This window comes from Amblyomma maculatum, chromosome 10 (genome assembly GCF_055883805.1).
Source record: "Amblyomma maculatum isolate TAMU_Amacu chromosome 10, ASM5588380v1, whole genome shotgun sequence".
Taxonomy (NCBI): Eukaryota; Metazoa; Arthropoda; class Arachnida; order Ixodida; family Ixodidae; genus Amblyomma; species Amblyomma maculatum.
In genome coordinates, this window is record NC_139353.1 from 21,795,904 (window position 1) to 21,822,462 (window position 26,559).

The following is a 26,559-nucleotide window of genomic DNA, read 5'->3' on the forward strand; positions in this document are numbered from 1 at the left end:
ACACACCAGTGTATAATACATGGCTTCTACCCTTTTGCCGTAACTCATATCGTAAGCAGTCATTACCCTGTAATTTAGAAACTTACCTTAATATATTGGCAGCAAATAATACATGTATAAAAGACATCTAAAAAAAATAAGTTATTATCTGTCATGTGCATTTTCGAGTCAACTGCGGAATAATTGTTATATTGAATTGTGGCATTTTAATGTATATGTTGTTTCTATTATGTGCATTTCTTTTGTTGTGTACGCGATCAGCGTTATACAGTTGTACTTTTTCTTTCTTTGTGTTGATGGGGATAATAGGTTCCTCTTAAGCTTGATGTTGGTGAAACACACTGCTGTCCATGTATTCTTGGGGCACTGGGTGCTACCTCAAGCTGCATTATGCAGCGTTTTGCCCAGTGTCCTCTTTTCCCACTGTAATGTGTGTGGATAAATAAACTTCAAGTCAATTCAATTCAATAAGCCCATGCCAGGGCTCGGGTTTGGTTGTCCGGTTCGTGCTGGCCTTTAATTTATTCCACGTATCGATTGTGTATCATATATGAGTTAATATAGGGGTGCAAAATTTGCGAAAATTTTGAAGACCGGAAAAACAAAACAAGGAAAAAAGTTTTTTTTCGGAATTATTGAGAAATATTAAATACTTATATTAATCAAGATGCACAGATGCACAGAAGCAGCTAACAGCCTTTTTTCCTTGCTGTTTGCTGCTCGTACATATGTCGCGCTACATATACATGGTTATAATAAGACATCAATGACTCTTTTCATGGTTCTGGGAGGTTACCGACATATGTGTTGCAGCCTCCTCTACCACATGTGAGGGAAAGTTGTCAAAGTTCGGCAAGTTCGGCTGGGTACACACCAAAAACAGGCATAGACTCGAGGTACGTAGAATACATAAGCTGGGTTTAATTTTTTCTTGCGCCTCAAAATCTAGTTTAGGGTACCTCGATGCGGGCGCCCTCTCAGGGTAGAGTCATTCCGTGAGGAGGTGCGTGCCGCTCCCCGACCGGTGGCCGCCATTGCGCTCCCCACGCTTCATCGTGGCTGGTTGAGGGAGACACGTGCATGGCATTTTCTGCGGCAAATTGTCCGGGTGTTGCTTGCCCCAGTGCACGAACCACTCACGAAATGATTGTAAGACGTCCCGATTTCCAAAAGAACTGAAAATACGACTTCTCTGACTGGTAAAACTCAAGCTCGACAATTGGCAACCCACTATACAGCGTAAAGTTAGTGGTCCATTTGCGTGCTTGCCGCGTAGCGTTTATCCGTCTTATATACTTGATATCTGGCATGTATGATTGCGTGTTTGACTCGTTTATTTCTGGAGAACACTAAATGCTTAGTTTTTTAATATCTTGTTTTACACAGGCTGCTAGTGCGTAAAGATGTGCGAGTAGGTTGCGTGCTTTTTGCTATCGCCGCCTTGTGCAAATTGTTTTTCTGCGCAATGAAAGGAGCATGCGCAAGGCGTAGCATAATGTAAAGTGAGTTCTAAGCTTCCCTTTCATGTGATAACATACGGAGCGCATTCAGGCATTTTCCCTTAGTTATCTTGTGCCGCTGTCCAACTGAGACGGTGTGCGCGTGCGTCTTTTTATGGGTGTGAGCGAGCGTAAGACCAAGCATAACGCATGTGCAGCGATGAAAAGCATGTCAAGACTCAACATGATTGATTTATTGACTGTTAACTGCTAGTTACTGTAATGTATAAAATTCATATATTGCACTGTCTAGGGCCTAGGCGTTCCTTTTTCTTTCCCATGCATGATGATCGGTGAATTATCTGAACATCTGACAAGAGATGAATGGCAACGATGTCATGGTTGCGCGGCCGTATAACAATAAACCTTTCTTAATGGTGATTACAGGATTAGACGGAAATGAAATCCTTAAAACATCAAATAATTTGGTATGCATATTAAAAAAAATTGTTTACCCCCATCTGCACAGTTACAGTAAGTTAAAAATTCAGAATACTATGGAAGCACTTAGCTAAGCAGAAAATGGCCATAATATACAATAATGTGTAACGTAAAAAAAAAAATAAGCTAAACATAACATTGTTTTACGAGTGGTCTATTTCGTCGTATTAGCGTGTAATACCCCGCAGAAAGAAAGTATAAATTACGCTTGAAACTACAATGAAACATTAAAAATATTTTGGAAGTATTGACTCGCTGGTATATGGCCCTCGACTGGCGATCCTGGGGACGTGGGTACAGATCCCAGCCGCAGGTACCGAATTTCGATAGAGGTGAAAAACACGGCGCCGTGTACTAGTTAGATATTGATGTGAGTTAATAAAACCTCAGGTGGTCGAAATTTCTGTTGTCCTCCACGATGGCTTCGAGTATCGAGTAGAGCTAAACGTGAAAACAAGTGAGACGGGGCGTTTTCGGTTTGCCTAATACATGAAGTCCGCCAATAAGCTATCCCAAATCACTTTTCAAGCTTAAAAGCCGGCATACAATGCAGATAACGTAGCCTCAAAAAAAAAAGAAAAAAAAAGAGCTGTTACGTTCACTGCAGGTTCCGCGACGCCGGAAACAACCACTCAACACTGCAAGAATGTCACTTACACGTGGCTTTCATTAAACCTCAAAGTAATGATTTGGCTATCACGACCATTGTCTTCTAATCAGAATTGCAGCATTCAGTCCGTAAGTGGGCTAGCTGATGGCCGATTCGAAAACAATATTTGAAAGTAAAGCGAGCGATTGCAGTTTTTTATTGCCTTGTGGCGACACACGGTTCGTTGAATTAAATTCGTCTTCCAACCAGAAGCCAAACGGTCTTTGAGCTTTGTTAAATCCACGAAACACACCGACACAACAAACAAGGACTGGGCTTGTGTCTGAGGGTATTTCACGCCTTTAACCAAGATGAATAGTTAGTTAGCCCAATAAAGTTTTCCTTGACCGTGTCCATGCGGCTGGCTTTCACTCGTTTTTGCCAGCAGGAAGTCCGGTTGAAGTTTATATATGTTGGTTTTTTGCAGCGCGCAGCAGGACGAGGACGAAGCACGGAGGAACAAGTTGGACACACAAGCGCTGGTATATATTGCTGCCCTACGACAGTTGGTAGGATGCCTTGATACGCGCGCGCTCCCCACCGCCGCCCTTTGTGTTGCCGACGGAACGGGCATCATAATGGCGACGTCGTTGCAGACGACGTGATTGTCCCCACCCTGCGCTGCGGCGAAGAGGAGCAACGTTACTAGGAGAGGCGCGCGCTCATCGAGACACCCTAGTCTAGTTTTACCAGTGATTTTAGTCTAGTTATAGTGTTCTATAATTGCTTAGGTGACAGTTGCGTGCTGAGTGCGAAGTTCTTTCTAGTTACGATCACGATCGAGCATGATACCATGCATGGCATATGTGATGCCCCGTGATAAATGTAAGCTAGGTCATCAAGGTAGAGAGAGAGAGAGAGATAACCTTTATTTAGCCGGAGAGTTTTAGGACTGGTTTACACATATGCCCTACTATATGACCCGCAGGTCAAGCCCACATGGTGACCGCAGAGAGGCGCTCTTGAGGATCTTGTATGTCTGGGTCCGAGCTGTGCAGCAGGGTCTCCCATTCGACTGGAAGCAGGATTTCACGATGTGGCGATAGTCCTCCTTGCATCCCCAGAGTATGTGGCTGAGGGTTCTCTATATATGATCGCCAAGCTCGATGAGTTGTAGCTATGCGGCTGGCAAGTTTACTTCCAATCGACCCCATAACATGTTGGCGTCCACGGCAAAACTAGAGATCGCCGACTAGCTAGCTAAGCAGGCGCACCAACTCTCCGTGCCCCTCATCGCCATCAGCTTCACACTACGATTCAGCAAGACTACTCATATCTCACTACTATCGTCACCACCCGGACAGACGTGTCGCCTCCAAACAGCGCAACTGTCTTCTCAAAACACATGCATGCTTTTGAGCGCAGTGACTTTGTCTCCTCCGACTTCGTATTGGTTGTGTGTGCACGGCAGAGAGTTGATGCACCGCCTCCGTGTTGCAGTGCAGTGCTGTGTACGTGTGTTCAGTGTGGTACCACACGGAAAACTCTCGAACATTTATTGTGCGAGTGCCGTGCCCTCGATCAGCACATTGAGCCTCCTTAAAAGTCGGCTATGACCCCTAGGACTTTCTTCCGCAACCCTTAGTGATGTGCTCTATCCGAGCTGTGTGCCAGACGGCCGCCCTGCTGCGTTTTCCTAGAGGCGGATATCCTTCAACCCCGCCTCTAAACTGCGCGGGAGCGTCTATTCTGACTAACGCCCACTCCCCGCTCTCCACCAATCCTCCCCTAATCATCTGCTCATTGCATGATGAAGTTGAGCAAGATCGCCGAAAACGGAAGGAGCCAAGAGGCAAGATTTCTTCTAATAACTGAAAAATGAATAGAAACTGAAACCAAATACACCACATCACGAGCTGTGGTCAGCTCTGGCCAAGACAATCCAGCTAATGCATAATGGCTGCTGCCATGCGGGGTACGTTTGTTGGGCTCCGACTCTTTAAAGTAAGTTTTCTTCAACATCGTGGCGTTTCGACGTCTATTGTTGTGAGCATTCTTAACGCACAAAACACTAAATACTAGCACTGTGACATGCGCCTATTTTACGCCGATCGCCGCGATCAATTTCTGCGTGGACGATCAGAGCTGTGCAGAGTATGGTGAAGACCTCGCCTAACAGCAGATGGTGTCTGCTTTCTTTTTGCTTTAGAATTCTTGTCCGCCGGGTGTGGTGTATCAGAGATTATGCACCCAGGGTCCTACATCTGCGACAGGAGCAGAGCCACTTCCTCCAGCTGACAGTGCAGGTAGGTGAACATCAGCAGAGTTCCCGAATGAAAGTAAAGTGACCGCGTATGAGAAGGATACGCAAATGCTATTTTATTCTTCATGTTTTCGCTCTGTCGCTTCAAAACACCGTCAATTTAATCGATTCGTTCGCTTTACTATCAAATTATTTACATAAGCTAAGCTCTGTTTTAGATTACGATTTTCAGCGCTTCTGTTGTCAATTCCTTTTGTGTATCTTTTTTCTAGCTCCTACCATCCCGCCGAGGCCACCACTGCCACTTATAACGAAGCGTGAGCTCGCCTACCCGTCCAAGTTCACGCCGAACCGAGAGGCATGGGTCGAAAATCTGGACACCATTGAATCCGAGAAGCTCGGCTTAATTCCTCTCCACCCGAAAGTGTTCGGAGTGTTTCCAAGGTGAGCGGTTGCTATTTGCTGAACTTTTGTGGTCACAGTGAACGATCGTAGAGGTTTATTGCGAAAGCAATACTTCTAACGGCTTGTCGCTGTGTGCCGTGTCCGTGGTCCCCTGGCAGGAGCTGCCAACTTGGGTCTCTCGTTTCACATGGGACGGTTATGCCAGAATCAGAGTGCCATGACCCTGGCATTCACGTTACTCCTATAGGCCACTAAGGCACGTTCATACGGCTTGGTTGAAGCAGGGCTTTATATCTGGGCTGGGAAGAACAAGAAGAGGAACGCTCGGAAGAAGCACGCTCGAAAGCTAATGCTTTCGCTCCATATTTGGTTCAGCAGCATTGAACCCTTCTAATTTTTTCTTGTGGCTGTCTTTGATTTTATTTATGCTTTTACGTATGTTGACAATTTTGATATTGTTTGCATATTTAGAGAGTAATTTACCACGCAATACGTTCGTAACTTCTCAATTTTATCTCATGGACTTGCTCTCCGCCGACGGGTCTTTGCACGAGCAAAGGGCAGTATGTGGCAGAAACCATGAATCATAACAACGGTTTGGGTCCTTGTATTGCCCCTGGTATAAGGAGCTGTCTACCTTCTGTGTCCTAAGTAATTAAAGTCCTTTGAACTTTGAAGCGTTCATTCACTTCAGTTTGCGAAAGTTCTTGAGTCTACATGCAAGCTTTGCAGCTTTACCTCATTACTAATTTGTCATTTCTTATTTTTTGTGGGCCTTACTGTTTTAAAAAAATTGATTGATTTATGGGGTCTAGCATCTCAAAGCAACCCAGGCAGAGGCACCATAGTGGAGGTTACCAGCTAATTGCAACCACCCAGAGTTCTTTAAAGCGCACTAGTATCGCACAGTAGGTGGGCACCTTGCTTTTAAAAAAGTGATATGTTTCTTTTGGTTTACAGTGCTGTAATGTGGCTGTTACTTTATCCCACTGTCATTTTCTAGTTTTATTCACTTCACGATGCTTAAGCAACTACTTCAGCAAAATGTCTTAACGCATTTTATTTATTCTTTTTTTTTGGTGTGGCCATTTTGTGGGCTATTTTTTGCCGCCATGATTGCCGTGAAGCAAGCTTGGCGACGTGCAGAGATCTTTTGTGGGTTCATAAAAACTTTATATCCATGCAGCACTGAATACAGGTGTTGCCATTACTTCTTTATCTTGGTAAGGACCGCAAAAGTGTGCATTTTCTCATTTCTGGCTATTTTATGAACGCTTGCAGGATCGACACACTGCACTGGAACGTGAACTGGCAGCTCTACTACCAGAAAGTGGTACATGTCTCTCCAAGATTTTTCTGTTATCATACTTTTCATAGTGTATGTGCATGTTAACCCAAATTTTGCTTCTTCTATGAAAAGAATTTAAGTTTTGTTTCCTTTACTGTATACATTGATTGTGCTACCATACATAAGTTATGTGTGAGGTGTCAGGCCCACTTCTCTTCCAACTGTCACGAAAGTTGCCGAAGGGTTGTATGCAGTCTTGTGACTGGAGGAACACTGTAAAGAATGAAGACACACCAATGAAAAAAGGAACAGGACACACGCAAACTCTCAACTAGGCTTATTGGGACAACTGGAAGGAATATATACAGAGAAGCTCACAACAGACTGAAAAGCAGTAACCTTAGAGCAACATCTATGCAAGCGATGTTCTTTTTTCGTTAGTGTGTCTTCATTCTTCACTGCAGCAGTATTCTTTCTGTAGTGAGCTCTCACCAACTAGCCCAACTTGCTACAATGTATCCCAATTCCAAACCTATGTTATGCCGTGCTAAAACTGTGCTGCATCACGGTTACTATGTGCCGCGACCAGCCCGTCTGATTGTGCGAAAAAGTTTGCATGCCTGACTGTAATTGTTGCCCGACGCTTGGCTCATTCACGGCCCACCCAGTCTAAAACTATCTTGGTGTGATGAGCTCTGACTAGCCAATAGTTGCACTTAGCTCCCAGAGTACCACATAGCTTGCATGAGGCAGAATATGGCAACGAGCTTAGTCTTAGATGCCTTGTCCTGTTTACTAGACTGTTAGCATGCTTCAACCCATCAACAAGGTAATTTGCAATGGGTTTTTGCAGGACTGGACAACGACGCAGACACGTGCCGAACGGCGGGGTGGTGGCCGCAAACCGTGGCCTCAGAAGGGCACTGGCCGAGCCCGGCATGGAAGTATCCGGTCACCCCTTTGGAAAGGAGGCAAGTGTCAGCCTTGTCTTTCAGTAAACTCGATAAGTTGGCTCACTTATTTTATTGCCTCGTGGAACGGAGGCAGAAAATTGAAGGCCAGCAGTGGGCCAGGCCGCAGCTTTCCGTGTACTGAACTGTGCCATGTACTGAACTGTGCAATACGGGAACTAAAACTCAGTTCATGTTGCACATTGCCGCAGGCACAGTAATGCTTGTCTTTGTTCGCATGCCCACACATTATGAGTGGGAATTGAGATCAGGCGAACAGAAGGGCTTACCCTTGCAGCTTTTTTATTGAGCTTTAAGGAAATAAATGATTGCAATAATTGCACCACGGCTCCCTTTGCATACAGGTGGCGCAGCATTCGCTGTGTTTTCGGCAAGGCTGTGAGAGCTGCATGGAGGGAGGAAAAATTTCCTTTCTTTATGGATAGCTGTGTCTAATCTTGCTGGTTGCGCATTGCCAGCGTTGCGTAGACACTAGTACCATGTAGTGGTTTTCTTCCACACTGTGTTCACAAACCTCACCTGTACTACCATAGATGGCACAGCAGGCAGCGCATTTCCCATTTCCCTGCATATATACCCGCCTTCATATACTCATTCTTGTGTGCACGTTGGTACGTGCTTTGTCCAACCTTCGAGCTCGCAGTACAATTTTCCGCAGGCTCGTTTTGAGCCAGCGATGAAATTTCACTACATTGAAAGTGCAGTAAAATTTACTTATCTGTAAAGAAGCTAAACATACATGGTGCTCTATGGGCATAAAGTTACAAAGAAGTACTTCATTACATCGGGGATTTCATTACATTAAAGTTTGTTATGTGAAGGTTTAACTGTATAACTCTATATCATTGGAGGTCATTGGCAGAGGGCTTTGTCCTGAACCATACTCCACTTGCTTGACAATATATAGTAAAGATTGTTGTGGTAGGCCTTAACAGACATTACTGAATTGGGATCTAGACTACAAGTTTTTGCACAGTGTAGCATGTGCAGCCTTAAGCCATTCAGAATGAAAGACGCTTATGTCGGATTATGTGGCATCCCCAGGGGGCATTGCTCATGGACCCCGTGGGCCGAGGACATACTACTACATGTTGCCATTCTTTCGGCGAGTCCAAGGGCTGACCACTGCACTTTCCGTCAAGTTTGCACAGGTGAGCTAACAGTGTCTCCACCTGAATGAGCTAACTTGTAAAACTTATATTTAGTGTATACAACCTTGATAAATCTGCTTTTGGAGCTGTGAGAAGGTTCTTAATTGCAGTAAGTGTAATGTCTGCCCTATACTGTTGGAACCCTAGGACATCCGTTCCTCCTGGGCATGCTCGTCTGATGCGTAAACTTCCTACACCTCCAGCTGTCATCCCGATGCCTTTTCTGGGGACCTACCGTATTTACTCGCATAATGATCGCACTTTTTTTTTTAAAATACTGACGCAAATTTCGGGGTGCGTCAGTATTACGCGGGGTAAATTTTCTACAAAAAATTTTTGAGCACCGAAAACGCAAACAAGTTGCAGGTCAGACGTCTTAGAACATGTATCTTGATTACAACCAAAAATAAACTGCAGAAGAACGGAAATCTGAGCTAGTTGGTGCATTGCAAGATCAAAAAACAGCGCGGCTACTTGGGACAAACAGAGAGGAGAATAACGGACAAGCGCTGCCTAACAACTGAAGTTTATTCGAAAAAGACACAGGTAATATACACTTTTTTCTCAAGAACCAGGACGCATGCGCTCCCAAACAAGCATCAGTCTAATCATGGGAATCCAAATATACAATCTCAGTGTCATGCAGAAGCACCGATGGCGTGCTCACGCAACTATCCCCTTTTCTATGGATGTAATAGGCTTCCGATAACTCCCTGGTTAGTTGATCCTTATGCCTGTAGATTACATTAGTGTTGTTAAAAAGAGGTGTGCATAGTTTTTTATCAGGATATCTCGGATCATTATTTAAAGGGCAGTCCCTGAATAACGGACAGCGCTTGTCCGTTATTCTCCTCTCTGTTTGTCCCAAGTAGCCGCGCTGTTTTTTGATCTTGCAACCAAAAATAAAAGCTGAGTAAGGCTTACCTTCGCAATAAACACGCACATTAAGCATCACATGGAGTGCACAATGCCCATTTATTTTTTTTCGTCAGTACTCTAATCAAAGTCTGAATCCTCGCTATCCTCGCTTTCACTGCTGCATGACTCATCGGAAACGGCAGTGTCATCGCTGGGAGCATCTTCACAATCCCACAGGAAGTCATCTTTCGTTCCATCCAAAGCGTTAGATATGCCTGTCTTCTTAAAACTCTTAGCCACTCTTAGCGCCAGACGTCCTCACGAGGACGCTCCGAGCACCCTTCTCGTTCACAGTTGTATTCCGGGGCATGTCGAACGTCAGTGGAGTTTGATCGGCGTTTCCAATTTGCGACATGAGGTAACCGCATTTTTCGCGAAGCCTAGTGACGAAGTGATGGAAGTCTATCACTTTGCTTTCATACGCGGCTGGGAGCCGCTGGCACAACGACGTCCGCCGCCTCAGGGAAAGTCCATTCCGTCGCATAAAGCGAGTCGTCCAACCGGAGCTAGCGCGGATATCCTTTGCGGCGATTCCCAGCTTCCTGGCAGTTGCGCGCGCCTGCATCTGTATCATTTCTAATGACACTGCACAACCATCCTTGCGCAGGTCCCTCACGTATTCTAGGACCGCCTCCTCAACACGAGGGAACTTGCCCGTTTTGGGTCCACGGAAAGCCCGCCGTGTCTTGTTCGTAGCCATCAGCTTCTCGTGCTGCTTCTTCCAATAGCGTATCCTCATTTCGTCCACGCCGAAATGCCTACCAGCAGCGCGGTTGCCATGCTCCAGTGCATAGTCGACAGCCTTGAGCTTGAACGCGGCGGTGTAACTGGCATACCGCCCCATGGTGAAATGGCGTAAACTCGCACAAAAACACAAAGCACGCTACGACGCTGCCGAATTGCAAAATGGCGAACGCCGCAAAGCATGGAATCATGGGAACTCCAACGTTACTAGACTAGGTTGGGAACTCGTTGGAATGCATTCGCTGCGGGATGACTGCAGATCAACCACCAGGCGGCTCCATGTTCGGGGTGCGATCATTACACGGGGAATTTAAAAAATGGAATTTTGACCTCAAAATTTAGGGGTGCGATCATTACGCGAGTGCGATCATTATGCGAGTAAATACGGTACTTTAGCACTGTTTAGGGAATGCTCTGACAGAACAGTATTTACCTTCGTCCTGTGAACTTTGCTTTGATTATGTGAAGCGCCATGGCTCGAGGCTTTCTTCATGCCACTTACAATCTTGTCATGCTGCAGTTGGTACAGTGTCACTTACTAAGTATTTCGTGTCAGAGGTGGGACATTTCAGTATGTCCAAACCATCCAGTAGTTAGGACACCATAACGAAGCGTCTCATTAACCGCATCATAAAATTCAGGATCACAGTGACTGCGAAGCTGTGATGGTAAGCTGCTGATTCAAAATTCTGCAGAATGGGACAGCGCAGAGAAGGAGCAGTATGAAATGAATGTGAGCAGTGATTTACGTCACAGTGGGAGTGTTGAAAGTTAATGTGGTAGCGTAGAAACCAAGATAGAGAGTTTCTGCGGCAGTAAAAGGTGCATGGCTTTGTCGGTAGAACCGAGACGTGTGGTAGCATCTTTTTAACTGCATCTTTGCAAGCTATCTTCTCTGTGTTTATACATCAAGATCGAAGGCTTAGTCCACATTTTTGAGGTTTGCTTATTTTTTTTTTAGTCCCCGACCTACTCATTTGTGTTGCCTGTTATTTTCTCTCACATTAGGTCTTCTTTTGTGCTGCATTTTTATACCAGAAGAACAGTTTTAACCCCCCTTTTATATTTCAGGATGACCTCAAGATTGTTGATAGCCTTGACCTTCCAACCAATGACTCAAAGGTTAGTATTGCTCTTGTGCGGTCTGGTCTGTTGCTTTGCAGGTTTGCTACATTTTAAGTGTGTGCTTTATTCGATGGACCAATTAGTATTGTATATTCAGGGTCGTATTCTTCCACATTACACTCTTACTAAATGTTAAATAGGAGGAATGAAAAGTACATAATGGAGACAGGAAATAGGCATGACCGATTTAGTTAGCTTTGTGAGAATTTGCATAACCAGCTGAAGGTCGCCGCTAGGGACGTGCTCAAAGTTACAATTGATGCGAACTCTTATTTACTCGCAATGCTTTGTTATGGTCGTTATACTTTTAGTGAGAACCAAGGACTTTGCACACGTATATGCAATAACAGTGTGCTTTGTGAATCGTGGTTGTTACTATGTGTGCACAAAGGACCGTTCTGCCAGACAAGGTCTAGGTTCCATGTAGGCAACAATCAGGGGCAGTTCATTAACATTGTGTACATTGCTGCCAAAAATGGGGAATGCATGTTCACTGATCCTAACAAATACTGACTGCCCATTAGGTGCCATGTGGCATGGTGTTCTAAGCGGTGCACAATTTTAGTAAGACAGAATCTTTACCTCCTGATAAACTCCTATATGATGACCTCTTAAGTTCTTTACTCCACTGGTGCATATCTGTAGTCTAGTTATTTGCAAATGTGCGTGTGAGGTTGACATGTCGGGCAGTGTACATAGGAGAAGCCAACTGTAGAAGGAGAGGGTGTCTATCAACATGGGAAAGAAGGTGGTAGAGGCACTTGAAAAGGAGAAGGCACTGAGAGAGTTCAGTTATTAAACTAGGGACAGGTAAAAAGGGCAAACAGGAATTGGACTGCTCAGCATGAAACACAAAGCATCAGTGGCACGGCATCGGATGCATTGCTGTGCCTAATGATGTCACACATATTTCTGAAGTGTTGCCTGTCAGATAGTATGGACAGTCTTCAATGCTTGCTTTCCACATTTGCTCGCATATAGCCCACCTCTGCATATAACCCGCACCCCTAACCTTGAACTCTGCAAAAAACAAAAGTATAACCTGCACATTTATCTGAAAAAACAAAAAGAGCACTAGAAAGATAAAACTGCACACTTGGTGATCATTTTGTTTTCAGAACATTTATTCAAACAACCGCCACAACATCGCTGGTTATCTGAACACTGAGGGAGAAAAAAACTTCCTCGTGTATAACCCGCACATTTATCTGAAAAAAAAAAAAAGAAAAGAGTACTAGACAGATAGAAATACACACTCGGTGACCATTTCGTTTTTGGAACATTTATTCAAATGACCGCCACAATGTCGCTGGTTATCCGATTCTCAATAGTCGCCACTCTCACTGCTACCATCCAAGGCTTCATCGCCAATTTCGAAGACGTAGTCATCCTCGGAGTCATCCAAGCTGTTACTGATGGCACATTTTTTTTTTAGGCTCTTACTCACCAATTCGGTCGTTATCTCTTTTATTAGTCGTGAATGCATGACTTGTCGACATCATGTTGTTTTGCTGCAGCTCTGTTGCCGATTTCTTCGACAGTGGCTGTAATCTTAGCTTCTCTGTCATTGTGAAACACTGCCGCTGAGTCTCGCAATCATTGTGTCAAAACAAAGCAGGCCAACAGTGCAAACTGGCACTCGTGTGTGTTTCCTTCTTTTTTGTCCTTGTCTTCTTTGCGCTACGTTTCCTAAAATGCAAATGCACCAACTCGCCCAATTTAGCATTCTAGTGCAAACTGGGCTGTCTGGGTGTTGAAACAGCACTTGACAAAAGACCCAACAACTGCTGGCTCAACAAAGCGCAATCAATGACGTGGAGAATAAACAGACTATGCTATGGATGTGAATTTGGCTATGCGTTTTGTTGGCTCTTCATTGGCTTGACAAGCGTCGATGACAACGGGAATGGCGGACTACGTGTAGCCGATGCCCCCCCCCTCCAGGCTGAGATCCCGTTAGCTCTTAATTTAAATAAAAACTCTGGGTCTCCAACTTTATACATATTTGTGGTCATGACATGTCATCTGCAGTTTTGATTACAATCAAACCCACTTATAACAATATTGAAGTGTCATGTATAATTGTTATAACCGATAATCATTATAACCGTATTAGGCAGGAAAAAACAAAGAAAAAAATTATAAACTGCACATTTAATGAAGACAAGGTAGCTCACACTTATTATTTCATAGCAGGAAGAAACCCGTAATCCGTTATAATGTAATTGTTTTAACCAATAATCGTTATATCTTGGTTGGGCAAGAAAAAACAAAGAAAATATTATAAAATACACATTTAATGAAGACAACGTAGCTTGCGCTTTTTATTTCGTAGTGGGAAGAAGCCCGTAAATCCGTAAGCGTTATCTGTTTCATGGCAACCTGGCCGACATCTTTCTGCAGGGCATCCAACTGCTGAACATAATGCGGTGGAAGGTTCTTAGCAAAAACGAAGTCCCACAGGGAGTCAATCATTCTCAAAGCCTCCTGGTGAGACGCAACCTGCACAGGTTCCGGTTCATTGTCGTCAATGCTACTGTTACCGTCCTTCGCGCCAGTGACTGCTGCAATGATAGCCTCATCTGTCAGCTCTTCATCTGTTGGGACTGTACCGTCGGCATGTAAAAATTTCCCAAGTCCCGACGCTTCGCCGTCACTACCACTCACTAGTGACCAAAATTTGGTCATTGCTGTGTCGGCAGGAACTTCGTGACCTTCAGCGTCGCTGGTATCCCCAACGAAGCCCGCCTTCTGAAGCAGTTCATAATCGTGGAGGAGCTTACGTCTGTCCATGCTTCAAAAATGAACTCCGCTGTGATCAGGAGTGAGATCTTCATGTCTGGCGCCGGTCGGCGTTCTCGGACAGAAATGTCGAGGTTCAGTGAAGCCTGCTCAATACACATCGGCAATACAGTCCCTTGAAGCAAGTAATCACACCTGCATCCATAGGCTACAAGCCTGCAGTGCTGTTAGGTGGGAGGAAAAAACTTCCACGTGCGAGAGCTTCTGAGCTGTTTAGTGCGTAGTGCAATTGTCGAGCACCAATGCCACCTTCCTGCCTTCGCTGATAAAGCTTGACCAGCCACTTACAAAAAAGTTTGCATGTCATCCATGCTTTCCCGTTATGACGGTAGCGAACCGGGATCCTCGCGACACCACGGATTCTTGGATTTCCCTACGACGAAGGCAGGGCACTTGTCACTGCCGTCCATGTCAGCATACAAGATAACGGTCACGCTTAATTTGCTTTGCTTGCCGCCTTTACAGGGATTGTCTTCGATAGCGTGCATGTTTGAGGGTAGCATCTGGAAAAACACCTCAGTCTCGTCCCTATTGTACAAGTTCCGGTCTGCGTATGCTTCTCGGATTCAGGGCAGTGTTTCCTCAAGCCACTTCTACCTAGCTTCGACATGAGTGATCCTGCCTCGCCCATGACAGCCTTGTAGACAATCCCATGTCTCTCCTTGAACCGTTGAATCCAGCCACCACCTGGTTGGAAATCGGTGTTGCGCAGAAGGTATGCGAAATGCTTTGCCGTCTCCGCTAAAATTGGGCCACTAATTGGCAGGTTCGCTGCACAGGCGTTCAAGAACCACTGGTAGAGCACCTGTTCTACGTCTTTGTAGGCCCCGTGTCGAACCCTTTCCCGCCTGTCGTCCATTGCATGGGCAGCTCTGGCATCGCTTTCATTCTCAATATTGAGCACGTTGCGGATGATTGTCAATACTGTCGGTTGCATCAGGCGCACCAAGTTTCACACTTTTACACCGTCCTTGTACTCACGTACAATGTTCCACTTAACTTATAGCGGTATTTTCATTTACTTCCTTTTCTGCGCCAGTTGTGTTGCGCTTCCTGGAGGAGGATCCTTCATGCTGTTCTTGGAAAATTCAGGGCCAGCAAGATTGTGGCAACGATGATGGCACACTAGGAGAACCACGCTAGAAAGACGTGCGCGAACACCGCTGCACGCCTGCCACAAAACATGCTCAACTGCGAAGCGGGGGCCTGGAAAAAGCGGAGGATCGTGCAGCGCACCACGGTCAGTGCACCCTTAGAATGGACTGCACCACCATGCAGAAGCAGAGAGGACGTGAGTTCCCTAGGCCACGGGCAGTCTCGAGGGGGAGTGCTCAAAGCTCTCCCTCAAAATGGCTGTGCCTAGCAGTGCCTTCTGTGCTCCTCCGCGTGAGGAAGCACTCTGTCCTCCCCCACGTCTCCGTGGCATGCAAGCTTCCCTAGCGCACCCGACCAACGCATTGGCTAGACGCACTTTGTTCCGATTTCTTTTTTTTTTTTGACTGTCACTGCATCGACGTCGTCGGCTGCATTTCCGCATTTTTTTTTACTTTCAGTAACCATATTTGATTGTTATAACCGATAATATAATATGACACCATTGTAATAAGTGGTTTATTTTACCATAAAATACATGTCAAGCCTGGCGGTGCTGCGGCTGCCCATTTTTATATCCGATATATTGTTAAAACCGGTATTGTTATAAATGGGTTTGACTGCATTTGACAGCTGCCTTTGTGGGTATTATTTTGACAGCCCTTTTTTCTTCTGTAGATGAGTGTGGGCTCCAGTCAACAGTGTTTTGTTCTGTTAAAGGGAGTAAATCTGGATTAAATGATCTGAGCTGATGGCAGCTTGTGATCTGATACAGAAATTGAGAAGACAGTATGGCCAAAATTGTTAGCAATATTGGTAAAAGTCACCTCTGAAAGTACGGGCACTTACTTGCATCATGAAGGTGGCTATTGCAACATAACGTTAAACCTTATTCATATGAAAATAATCCAAGGCTTTGTTTAGCTCAAGGTGTTTTCTAGAAAAATTACTTGTTTTTCTGGAAAGTTTGAAAAGTTTGTCTGATGAATGCGTTCAGCTAAACAGACCTCTGTGAATTTAAATATGAATGCAGTGCATTGAAGTATAGCTGGAACCCTTCTACACTGAGCCCTTCTACATTGCCTTTCAGTACCTGGAGAATTTGGTCGAGGAGAGGTTTTGGGGCCCTTCGGTACTTTTCGTGGACAAGTAAGTGCCGTATGACGAAGATGGTAGACTATCTGTTACAGTGCCTTCTTGGATAGAGGAAGCTTCACTGCAGGTTCCTAAGAATGGAAGTCATTGGGCTTATTATCTGCATTTGAGAGTTCTGATCAACACACTAATTTTAATTCGAGTGTGGAATGCCCTGTTGTGCACAAAAGTTCCAATTTTCGTTTTGACAATACAGTTTGCACCGCACCATCAGTTTCTTGTTGTAGTTGCAGCTAAAGTAGGTAAGCTGGTGCACTCGTGGAGCAATGATAACAGGCTAGAGTAATTGAACCTAGGTACATTATTGCTGCAAGAAATATGTTAATGTTTACATGCCCTGCACACCCATTGGCAAAGTTGAACCCATTGCTTTCAAAGAGTGTACCGTTTCTACTGGTCAAGTCTTCAGGGCATGGCTTAGAAGTTGCCTTTGCTCCCTTTTATCTGATCAACGTAGACCTTGTTCAGGCTCTCTGAAAGGGAAGGCGATAGAATAAAAAAGAAAATCAATCCCAAAAATTATGAAACTTGTGATGCAGCTCTACTTGGCTCCACAAGAAGGCAGATGCCATTTTGGCCTTCGCCTGAGCTGACCTGCAGCCATTGCCCATTAACTAATTTTCATGACTGTCTTTCCTGCCGTGTCATTAATATGCACCGCATGCATCACACAGTATTTATGCGCAAGCACATCTTCAAGCCAAAAAGCGTTTAAAAATGTCCAGGAAGGAAACAGTGCTGCAAAAGGAAAAGAAATGAGGTGGTGAAACACTCATGAATTTGTGAAGTAAAATGATTTCTGAAACAAAATGAGAGGTATGTGCTCCTAATCATGAAGCTACATGTTACTTTATCTTGTTTTCAGCACGGATTATGTCTCTGAAAACATAGCCATCATTTGCGATGAAGTGAAGCACTTCAACATAATGCCTGTCTACGGTGAGCACTTGTTTATTGATCTCCAGTATATTTAGCTTAACACACACTGGTTAAGATAGCTCCCATTTGTTTCGGTATGGTCCTAGGAAGTACAATTTGTGAGCGGAAAGCAAGTGCATGTAGCCTACTTTCAAGCAGAAGCAGTAGTCTTGTTGCTGCTCTTCTCATGTGGACAGTTCCGACACAAAGTCAGTGTCAGTTTTGCGATCTCTAAAAATCAAGGCCCTATGAAGTTTGACGAATTTCTTCTTTGCAGCGTTATACAAGCAAACGAATCAGAACATAAGCTCTGTAAAGTGCAGTGCTGTGTCAAAAAGTTTTATTTTTTTTTTTTTTTTTTTCTCTTCGATTATCTGTACTTTCTGACTTGCTGCACTGAAAGCAGTCCTACAGTACAGGACAGTCGAAGCACAATTGTATTAGCGGCATATGTGTACAGTATATGGTAATTGCTCTCACCCAGAAGATATTTGTGCTAAATTACAGCCTTCATGTTTGCTGGAGCTTTGCAGCAGAAAAAAATATGTCCACAAAGCGACTGCATAATATGTCGGGGATAGTTTGCAGCGAGATATCTTCGCTTTGTGCAGTAACACAGCTGATGCAATGCTGGCGTTTGCTCAGTTGAGTGTGTTGTGGAAAAAAATTTTCCGAGTTTAACTGTTATGTCTATTGATATAGTTAAAGCCCCTAACTTTCTGCAGCAGAAAGTTTTAAATTCTGCATACTGAAAACAGTCTGCAATATTTCTTGGGAGACATCAAAAAGAACTTCCGCATCTCACATTATGTATTTGGAACTATGGTATGTAAATTGGTTTACAGGAAAGGAAAGGCACAGTATCTGTTACACTTTCTCTGTGGACACCAGAACCACGCAAGCCTTAAAGGGACTATGATATGGCTAGAAAGGCCGCTGATAAACATTTTTAATGTGTAGGACGAATGCTTCCGAGCATTCGGCCAAAGTGCAACTCCTTAGAACAAAGGCAGCGATTTATTATTAATTTTTAAAAACTGCGTTTTTTGAAAATCACAGGCTGCTTGGTTCTCGCTTGGTGATGAGATTCGGAACTATTCTGCTGTGAGAACATACGCCACATCTACAGAGATCGACAGGCTGCCATTGGCTGCAGCTGCGACGGCCACTATGTCACGGACACACTTCCGGTAGCTGCGAAAGTCGTCCGCTCGAGTGCTGTATGCCCTGCATGCATGAACCCCTGAGCTTGGCTCTTCAGTTCGCGATGCTAACTGGGAAGGCGGTGGCATCTGACTGAAAGTGCGCGTCGGCACCTTAGTCCGAAAAGCGCACGAGCTAGTTCGATTCAACATTGTACCGATTATACACTTCTGCTTCAGATCATATTTCAGGAGCAGAGCATAAAATAGGCGACGTCAACCTTCGTGTACTGACCGACAGCGCAGCAACAGCATACTGTAGTCTCATCCCGTCTTTGCAGCATCGATCGTTTGTGCGGTGTGTTGATAATTAAAAGGAACGTGCTTCAAAAAAGGTCTGCCCTCAGCTGCGTCGCGAAAGTACACAAATTCGCACTGGATGCCGCCAGGTTACCGCAAAGATGTCGTCTGCAAGTGCTGCGGCCGACACACTCCGGCCGTGCGCTGCTTCCTGGTCATCGCTAGACCTTGTTTGTTCGGCATTGAAGCCGCGGTGGATAGCGTTTTGGAATCAAATCACCTCGCTGCCTTTCTAGCTTAGGCGCTCGCATGCTCCTGTGCGCAGTTCTTGCATGTATAGTTGCGGAAATCGGTGACAGCCTGTGCTACCGAACTGTATGTGCCGAGCTACTTTGCTGATGTTTTGCACCATCAATTCTGGCTCGGACAATGCATACAAGAGGTAAAACACGCTTGCATGTTACGCATTGGCACTTCCCAAACGATGTGCGAAAGGATTTAAAAAAAACAACTACACTACCCTTTTGTTAATCTCAATTCTTAAGATTCGCGGACGAGCACTAATTCGTACTCATACGATATCCAAATTTTGTAGTGATCTCTTGAAATGATCAGTCCATGCTCACGTCGATGATATGTACATTCCATTCGTTATGCATCACAAGAGATGCCCCTCGCCGACCACCATGAAAGTGCTCCTGGCTAAAAACGACGGCATGTTCGCATGTGTGCAACTCGCACGCTCGTCTGCCAGCATCCATGCCGAGTCGTTGCTATCGCATTAACTCCGCGAGGAGACCAGCCGCCGTTGATCAAACTGCAAAAAATGGTATCAAAGCTACAGACACGGGAGACAGGCCGGCAGTGCGAGAGAAGAAAGAGGTCTCGTGGCAAGCCGTACTCGTCAGGAGTGGATGCTAATTTGTGCTCAATGGGACAGGGATATGGAGAGAATCGCTTCTCCACAGCAGCCGCCGGTGTGGACAGCAGCCTGCCCACCTGCAGGCATGCGCTCGCGAACGACCCGGGTTGTTCGGGCTGCTGTCGCACACAATTCCAAGAGGTCAAGCAACTGCAGAAGCCAGCGGCCGAGGAAGGCACGAGACAGGGTTGAAAGCTATGCAAGTGCAAACGGGAAGGGAAAGGCAGAGACCGATGAATGCGTGGGCGACGCTGAGGAATGACGTTTTATGGATGGGGTGGAGTTCCCGATCTGTTTTCTTTTTTTTTTTCTGGTTTCTCAAAGTGTTGAGCTTAGGGGAGAGAGGAGGAGCGCCATTTTTAATCGCTGATATCTCCAATGTTAATGAAGCAAGCTGAAAAATTCTTATGATGAATTGACTTGTGAGGAAGTACCTATCTTTCGACCGATTTGCTTTACCTCATTTTAGGCATTTCATAGTCCCTTTAAGAGAAGAGAGGAAGGTGGAAGTGAAAGTGGAAAGGGGAGTCATAGTGGAGGGCTCTGGAGTAATTTCGACCACCTGGGGATCTTTAACGTGCACTGACATCGCACAGCACATGGATGCCTCTCCATTTCGCCTCCATCGAAACGCAGCCGTCGCTGGCCAGGTCCGAACCCGGGTACTCCTGCACAGTAGTCGGGCATCTTAACCACTGTGCCACCACGGCGAGGCATGGCACGTACATAATGCAAATTTTTTGCCTCTCCGAGCTATTCAAGGTAGCATGACGGACTGTCACCACAACCTACGAGCTGCTAAGAAAACAATAATTACCTTGGGTAAAGCCATCCAGTGAGCAAGTGCGAAGGAGAAGGTAGCTATAGGTGTGAAAAATGGTGGCAGAGGTTGTTGAGAAAGACACTGAAAGAATTAGGTGAGGTATGAGAAGCAAACAAGAGCAAACTGTTGCAGGACTGGACAGGTTAAAACACCGAGTAGCACTGTCACGGCGGTGACGAAGGCAGCTGTTGCTGCTGGACTTCGGCAATTGTTTGTGGTGGTTGCAGCATATGAAGTGTGTATCACTGTGCTTTGTCCTTTTCAGGGCTCAATGTGTTCAGCATGCTGAAGCATGACACACTTGTTCTGACACTGTCCGCCGTCGAGGAGATCGAGAACAAGCTCCTCTACCAGATGAGCCGCACAGACGGCTGGGAGGTCGCAAAACAGAAGTACCACCGGAAGCCCTACTTGTAAATCATGCTTTTCAATCCTTTTTAGAAATTCCAAAAGCTCTGATCACTTGTTAATAAATAGAAGTTGTCAAACTTGTGCTGGATGATTTTTCTTTGCATAACTAATACTAGTAACCTCAGAGTATGTGCGTGTTAACTAATGTAGAAATCTTTGGCGGATCGAGGGTTCTTCAAGGAATCTGCCAGATATTGATGTGCCGCAATATTGCAGTAATTACAACTCACAGATGCACGTGCCACATCTTTAGTGTGTCTGATGTGTGTATACAACAAGGACTTTTAAATGCCTCAAATTAATCAGACCAGCGTTCAGTTTCAGTGTATTTGGGCTTTGAGTTCAGCTATCAGTTAACAACCAGGGCCAAGATTTAACTTGAAATGGCTTTCCCTATTTACAAAATTTTTTTTTCTTCCTTCCTGCAGTGTCGTACTGCCTATAAGCTTCGTTTGTTATTGCATTATTCTGTTTTCCCACATCCTTTCGACTGGCTTTATTTCATTTGCAAGTAGTTGCGACTAGCACTAAATTTCTTTCTTTTCGACTTTATCATTCGCCCTCGTAGATGAATCTCAGCCTTCATTGGACCTTGATCGCATTTCCAGTCAGTGAGTGTTATCCACACTTATTTTGAACTTGGGTTTTATTGCCTCATCAAATTCAAACCCCAAGAGAGTGGAGCTCAGTAATGGCACCTATATATGGAAGAGTCAAAGAAATATTTTTGGTTAGATCAGAACATTCCTCATATTTGTGTGTGCATACCTAACGTGTGTACTTTGCATATTAATACACGTCATTTTCTTCTGTGACTAAGGCCAAATGCAAATCAGATAAAAGAAATGCAGGCCGCTTTCAACTATCAGCGTTGAAAAAGGTGCTGTTGGAGCAATTTTATTTATTCATAAAAGCTCGACCAGTATTTCAAGAGTGAAAAGAAATACTGTAATATCTCGAGTCGTTGCCCAAAACAATGTCACTTGTTTCGAAGCGCTTTCTGGTGACATCATTTGTAGGAAGGTAAAAATTGTAAATCAACGAATTTCTTCCGTTGGTACAGCGCCCTTTCACATTTTCCGCCATCTGCTGTCAACGTGTAGGAAGAATATCGACACTTTAGGGTCTTCATGTCCCACAATATTATTTCAGGTCATGCACGCAAAATGAACACAAAATCATTTTTATGATGGATGCTTCAGTATGCATTTTCTTTTGCTTCTTTACCAAGGATACATGGTTTGTTAATGTGCTTAAGACGTGCTGATTTTTTTACGTAACGAGTTGCGATAGTAATGAATCAAAAGTAGGACAGCAGAGAAAGGGAGACCATGAAACCAGTGTTGAGTTATCATGTGGAGGTATTTGAGATCTTGGTAGAAGTTATGTAAATAAGCATCTAGGATGGTAGGTTGTTCTCTGCAATCTTTGCATGCTGTTCAGCCAAATCCAGAAATTTAAGCATTTTGCCACTGTTGTACAATATGCACCTACAGGGGAATAATGAATGACATCGAACAATATTTCTTTCTGACTGATTACTTGCATTATTAAGTGGTCTATTTCAGCTTGCCATCCTAGTTCGGTATTCTGCACATACAGTTAATCCTGGTTTTAATGAAATTATAAAAATGTCCGCGATTTTTCGTTATATGCAGTTTTCACGTGGTGACCCAAAAGGGCAATGTAGAATGAAAACCAGATTAAGAATTGATTATAAGGAAAACCTCCATGAAAGTAAATAAGAATTAGCGTTTCGCGATCACACTGGTGGCGCGGCGGCAGCCTTCCCCGCGGCTTGCGCGACACGTCTACGAGGGAGCGGGGAAAGGAATCAGCCTGGGGAAGAGCGCGCGCGTTCGCGCTGCCGCTGAGTGAGGAGGAGCTGCCTACGTCTTCAAGCATGCTCTGGCTCGCCCATCACCATTGCCTTTCAACTCTGCCTCACGTCGCCAGCACGCTCCTGACGCGCGGGGTACACTGCACGCCCCGTGCCTTTTTCTTTGTTCTGATAATTATTTCCGCTTTTAAGCATGAACTACGGTAGTACCACATTCCGAAAGTGAGAGCAGCGGACTCTGCCGACTGTGCCAGGTAGATGCGGCGTCGGCGCTAAAACACAGCTCATTGTATCAACTGCGGTCGCTCGTTGCTGTAGTAGGCATTCCTCTCACTTGAGTTCATGTTTTATCGCCCTGAAACTTGCAGGGTTCTGCCAAATTTTCAGTAATTCAGCACTAGCCAAGAGACAGTCGGCACCGTGAGTTTGTTATATCAAGGTCAGCCGCCGCGACATGTTTCTTATAAGAGTTTTCAAATACACGCACTTCAATGGGGGCGGCGTTGAATTGAAAAACTTCGTAATATCGAGGAATTCGCTACATGGAGGTTCGTTACATAGAGGTTTAAGTAGGAAGCTTTGTTTATAAGGAAATCCTTCATAACACCAGATATGGCGCTCCAGCAGACACTTTGACTCTCTTCCTCCAGTGTTGATGTGTGTCTTGATATGTGCTGTATATTACAGTCTCTATAAAAATAATACTACTATCACAGTATAGTAGACTCTAACTCAAGCTTGCCTAATTCAAACTTGCAGTTTTCTTCAAACTCAAGTTTCAGTTCCTCAACATAAAGAGTATCGAAAAACCTCCACTTAAACTGTGCCCCATTATATCTGCTCTCCTTTTTGCCTACACCACAAGACACTATCCAGTGTGATACATGAGCCCTCGTATTGGGGCTAAGTAGCACTTGGTTAGATGTTTGCTTGCACAGCAGGCGTGCAGTAGAGTTAAACAAGGTGTAGGCAGGGTTCTCTCATTTAGGATTTGCACACTAAACTTTCACAAGTCATGCAGCGTTCTAAATTTTTTCTGCCTCGATGCTGGCAGCAGTGTACAAGTTTCTTACGCTAATTAATGAGAAGACACTGGCATTCCAGAAAGCAGTTTCGGAAAGTGCTTCCAGGCTGCCACAAATTTTAACCACCTGTGATTAATGTGTGAACAGATGAGTAGTCTCATTACTTTGTTTTTTCTTCCAATTAAATAGAAGTCCTCTACAGTAAAGTCATTGGGACTCGTAAAAATCTTTACATCAGTACATCAGGGTCTTTACTATATCAGTTGTTAGTGATGACATAAGTCTTTACTATATAAAGGGGGGAAAATATAAAGTCTTCTATGGAAGATGAACTGGGACTTGGTTTCACTTTACTATATCAGAGTTTACTATAGCGGTTTCTGCTAAAGTGTGACATATTCTGATGCTAGCATCTCACTAATTATGCAGATTGTTTTTTGCGGATATGACAGTTCCGAAAAATTACTCGCATAATTGAGCAGTCCGAAACGATTTTCAACTTTGAAAAAATCACATTACACAGGTAAGAGTAATTCGAAGTCCCCAACTTATCACTCCTCCCTGTTTTGCTTACAAGTGGTGACATCAGCTTACAATGGAGCCACACTTGTGTTTCCATCATGTTCAGACTGCACTTGACACGTTGCTTATGTTACCGATGCCGTTTTACATGGCATACAGGCCATGCTGCAAACCATGACATGGTACGAAAGAGCACTGAACGAGGGTAGAGGGGTGGAAGCCTCAGTTCACACGTCGAGCCAATGTGTCGACAAGTGGACTTGTCTTTGTCTTCCATACCATGTTATCCATCTTCCTCTCATTCTACCTGAAACCACGACATGGACATAAAAAGAGCAACCCTCCCTCCCCCCCTCCCCCCCCCCTCTCCACACACGCGCACGCACACACACACACACACACTCACACCGACCCCAACCACTCTCCTGCTTTCCATTCCATGTGCAGGCAGCAGCAATGGATATTCGCACTATCACATTAGTACGATCACGTTTTTAACGATGCTACATGAGGCAATGGTTTTTAAGGTCTCTTTAACGCAGCCCAATCTATTGGAGGCCAAAAAACCGGCCAGCTACAGAGGCTTTGTCACATTCATGATTCTTGTCACTTATAGCCTTAGCTTCCTTCTGAAGTAGTGCAGGATGCGTATGGTTTTAGAATGCAGGAATGCACAGAACTACTACTGCAAGATTCAAACGTCAGTCATTTTTCAAAACACTGGCAAGTGTACCAATATTCTGCAGCCGCATGCATTCCAAGCTATACAGTGGACAGTAAAGGCTGATCATAAACCAAAATCTTGGAAATATCACAGTCATGTTATCAGGTGTCAAATTAGGCGCTGGAAGTATGCTCAGTTTGCTGCATATTGTTACGGACGATAAAGGAAAAAGAAGTGACAGCGGCGCGGAAAGGAGCGCTCGCGCTAGGCCCGTCAACATTCCATTAAACGTCATCTCACTGTCATCGACCATCTCTCTGTCCTCTGTTTTCATCGGCTTGCCGCTTCGTAATAATATCATTTGTATAGTTCAGTGGTTCTGAAACAGTATTTACCTTCCACAGCTAAGATGAAATGGCTTAGGAAACACACTGTAAAAATGTCCCAATACAGATCTAAAACAACAGACGCCGAGCAATGCGAGTGCGGCTTCCTAAGCAAGGAGACATCTCCAAATTGTTTCATCTACTGCCACTGATCGTGTCTTGTATACATTCTTTGAGATGATCACACAAGAGGGAGACTTGTAAAAAAAATTTCGCCAGGGTCACCTGTAGATTCCGTTACATCCAAGGCTTCGGAGTTGCCCTATTTCCTGTTTCAGGGGTGAAAGCAGGCTCGAGTACTTAGGAGCAGCTTTGGAAGCACTTTGGAGTGCCTTCAGGGAGGATAGATGGCACTAAAGGGTAGTCTTTCTTACCTTCAGCTTCTTTACTTTGTGCCATGTTTTTGCTTAAGCAATGCTGTGGTTTGAAAATGCCTTAACTGATGTTCCGATATCATTCGATTGCTATTAAGCACCAATTCACTGGCGATTGGCATATGCCTATATAAGGCATGCACCCGAAACGTGGACACCAGCAATGCTGTGGTTTCAATTTTAAAAAGTTGGCGATAGGCCCTGTGTGGCCTTCCAACACCCTTGGGAAGTTTTCTAGTGATTGGCACCTTTGGCACCCTACAACGCTTTAAGCATGCTTTTGTCTGACATAGGCCCGGCACGTTTGTCATTGACAAAGAGGCTCGACAGTGAGGTACCTTTTTGTTTTTAAAGCAAGAGCATTAGAAGAACTTGCATACTTTTTACCGCCGAACGAGTTTCCTAACGTGCTAACATGGTACTTAGTTCAAACTGAGTCACCTGCAGCTCTCGCTTCTCTCTCCACCAGCGATTTAAAAAGCCTGGGAGGATGTTCTATGTCACATGCACGGTGATTTTTTTTTTTTTTTTTTTACAATTACCTTCAATTATTTGTGGTCGTAATAAATTTACTTGGGAAAAAATTTTAAATTATGCTTCACACTTCCCTAGCTTGCGAACATTTTGTTTGTAGTGAGCCCAAGGTAAGGGTTTGAACTCTGAACAAGACTGCAATGAATTAGACTATTACGGCTGATCACTCCCTACATCACATTTCATGCCACCGTAACTTCAGTGTGCCTTGGCCTCAAATTCACGGCCACCTGCTTGAATCAAAGTGTATGCTTG

The 26,559-nt window shown here is 44.6% G+C and overlaps 1 protein-coding gene across 1 annotated transcript; it reads left to right on the forward strand.

Annotated features, from left to right (window-relative positions):
* Positions 1-4,404: 4,404 nt before the first annotated feature.
* Positions 4,405-21,042, forward strand: mRpL4 (mitochondrial ribosomal protein L4). The gene is made up of 10 exons (XM_084582168.1): positions 4,405-4,533; positions 4,739-4,835; positions 5,065-5,236; positions 6,479-6,530; positions 7,339-7,456; positions 8,501-8,607; positions 11,341-11,391; positions 16,379-16,437; positions 17,309-17,382; positions 20,814-21,042. The coding sequence occupies exons 1-10, from the start codon at positions 4,486-4,488 to the stop codon at positions 20,963-20,965; spliced, it is 930 nt and encodes a 309-aa protein (XP_084438294.1). The 5' UTR covers positions 4,405-4,485; the 3' UTR covers positions 20,966-21,042.
* The last annotated feature ends 5,517 nt before the right edge of the window (positions 21,043-26,559 follow it).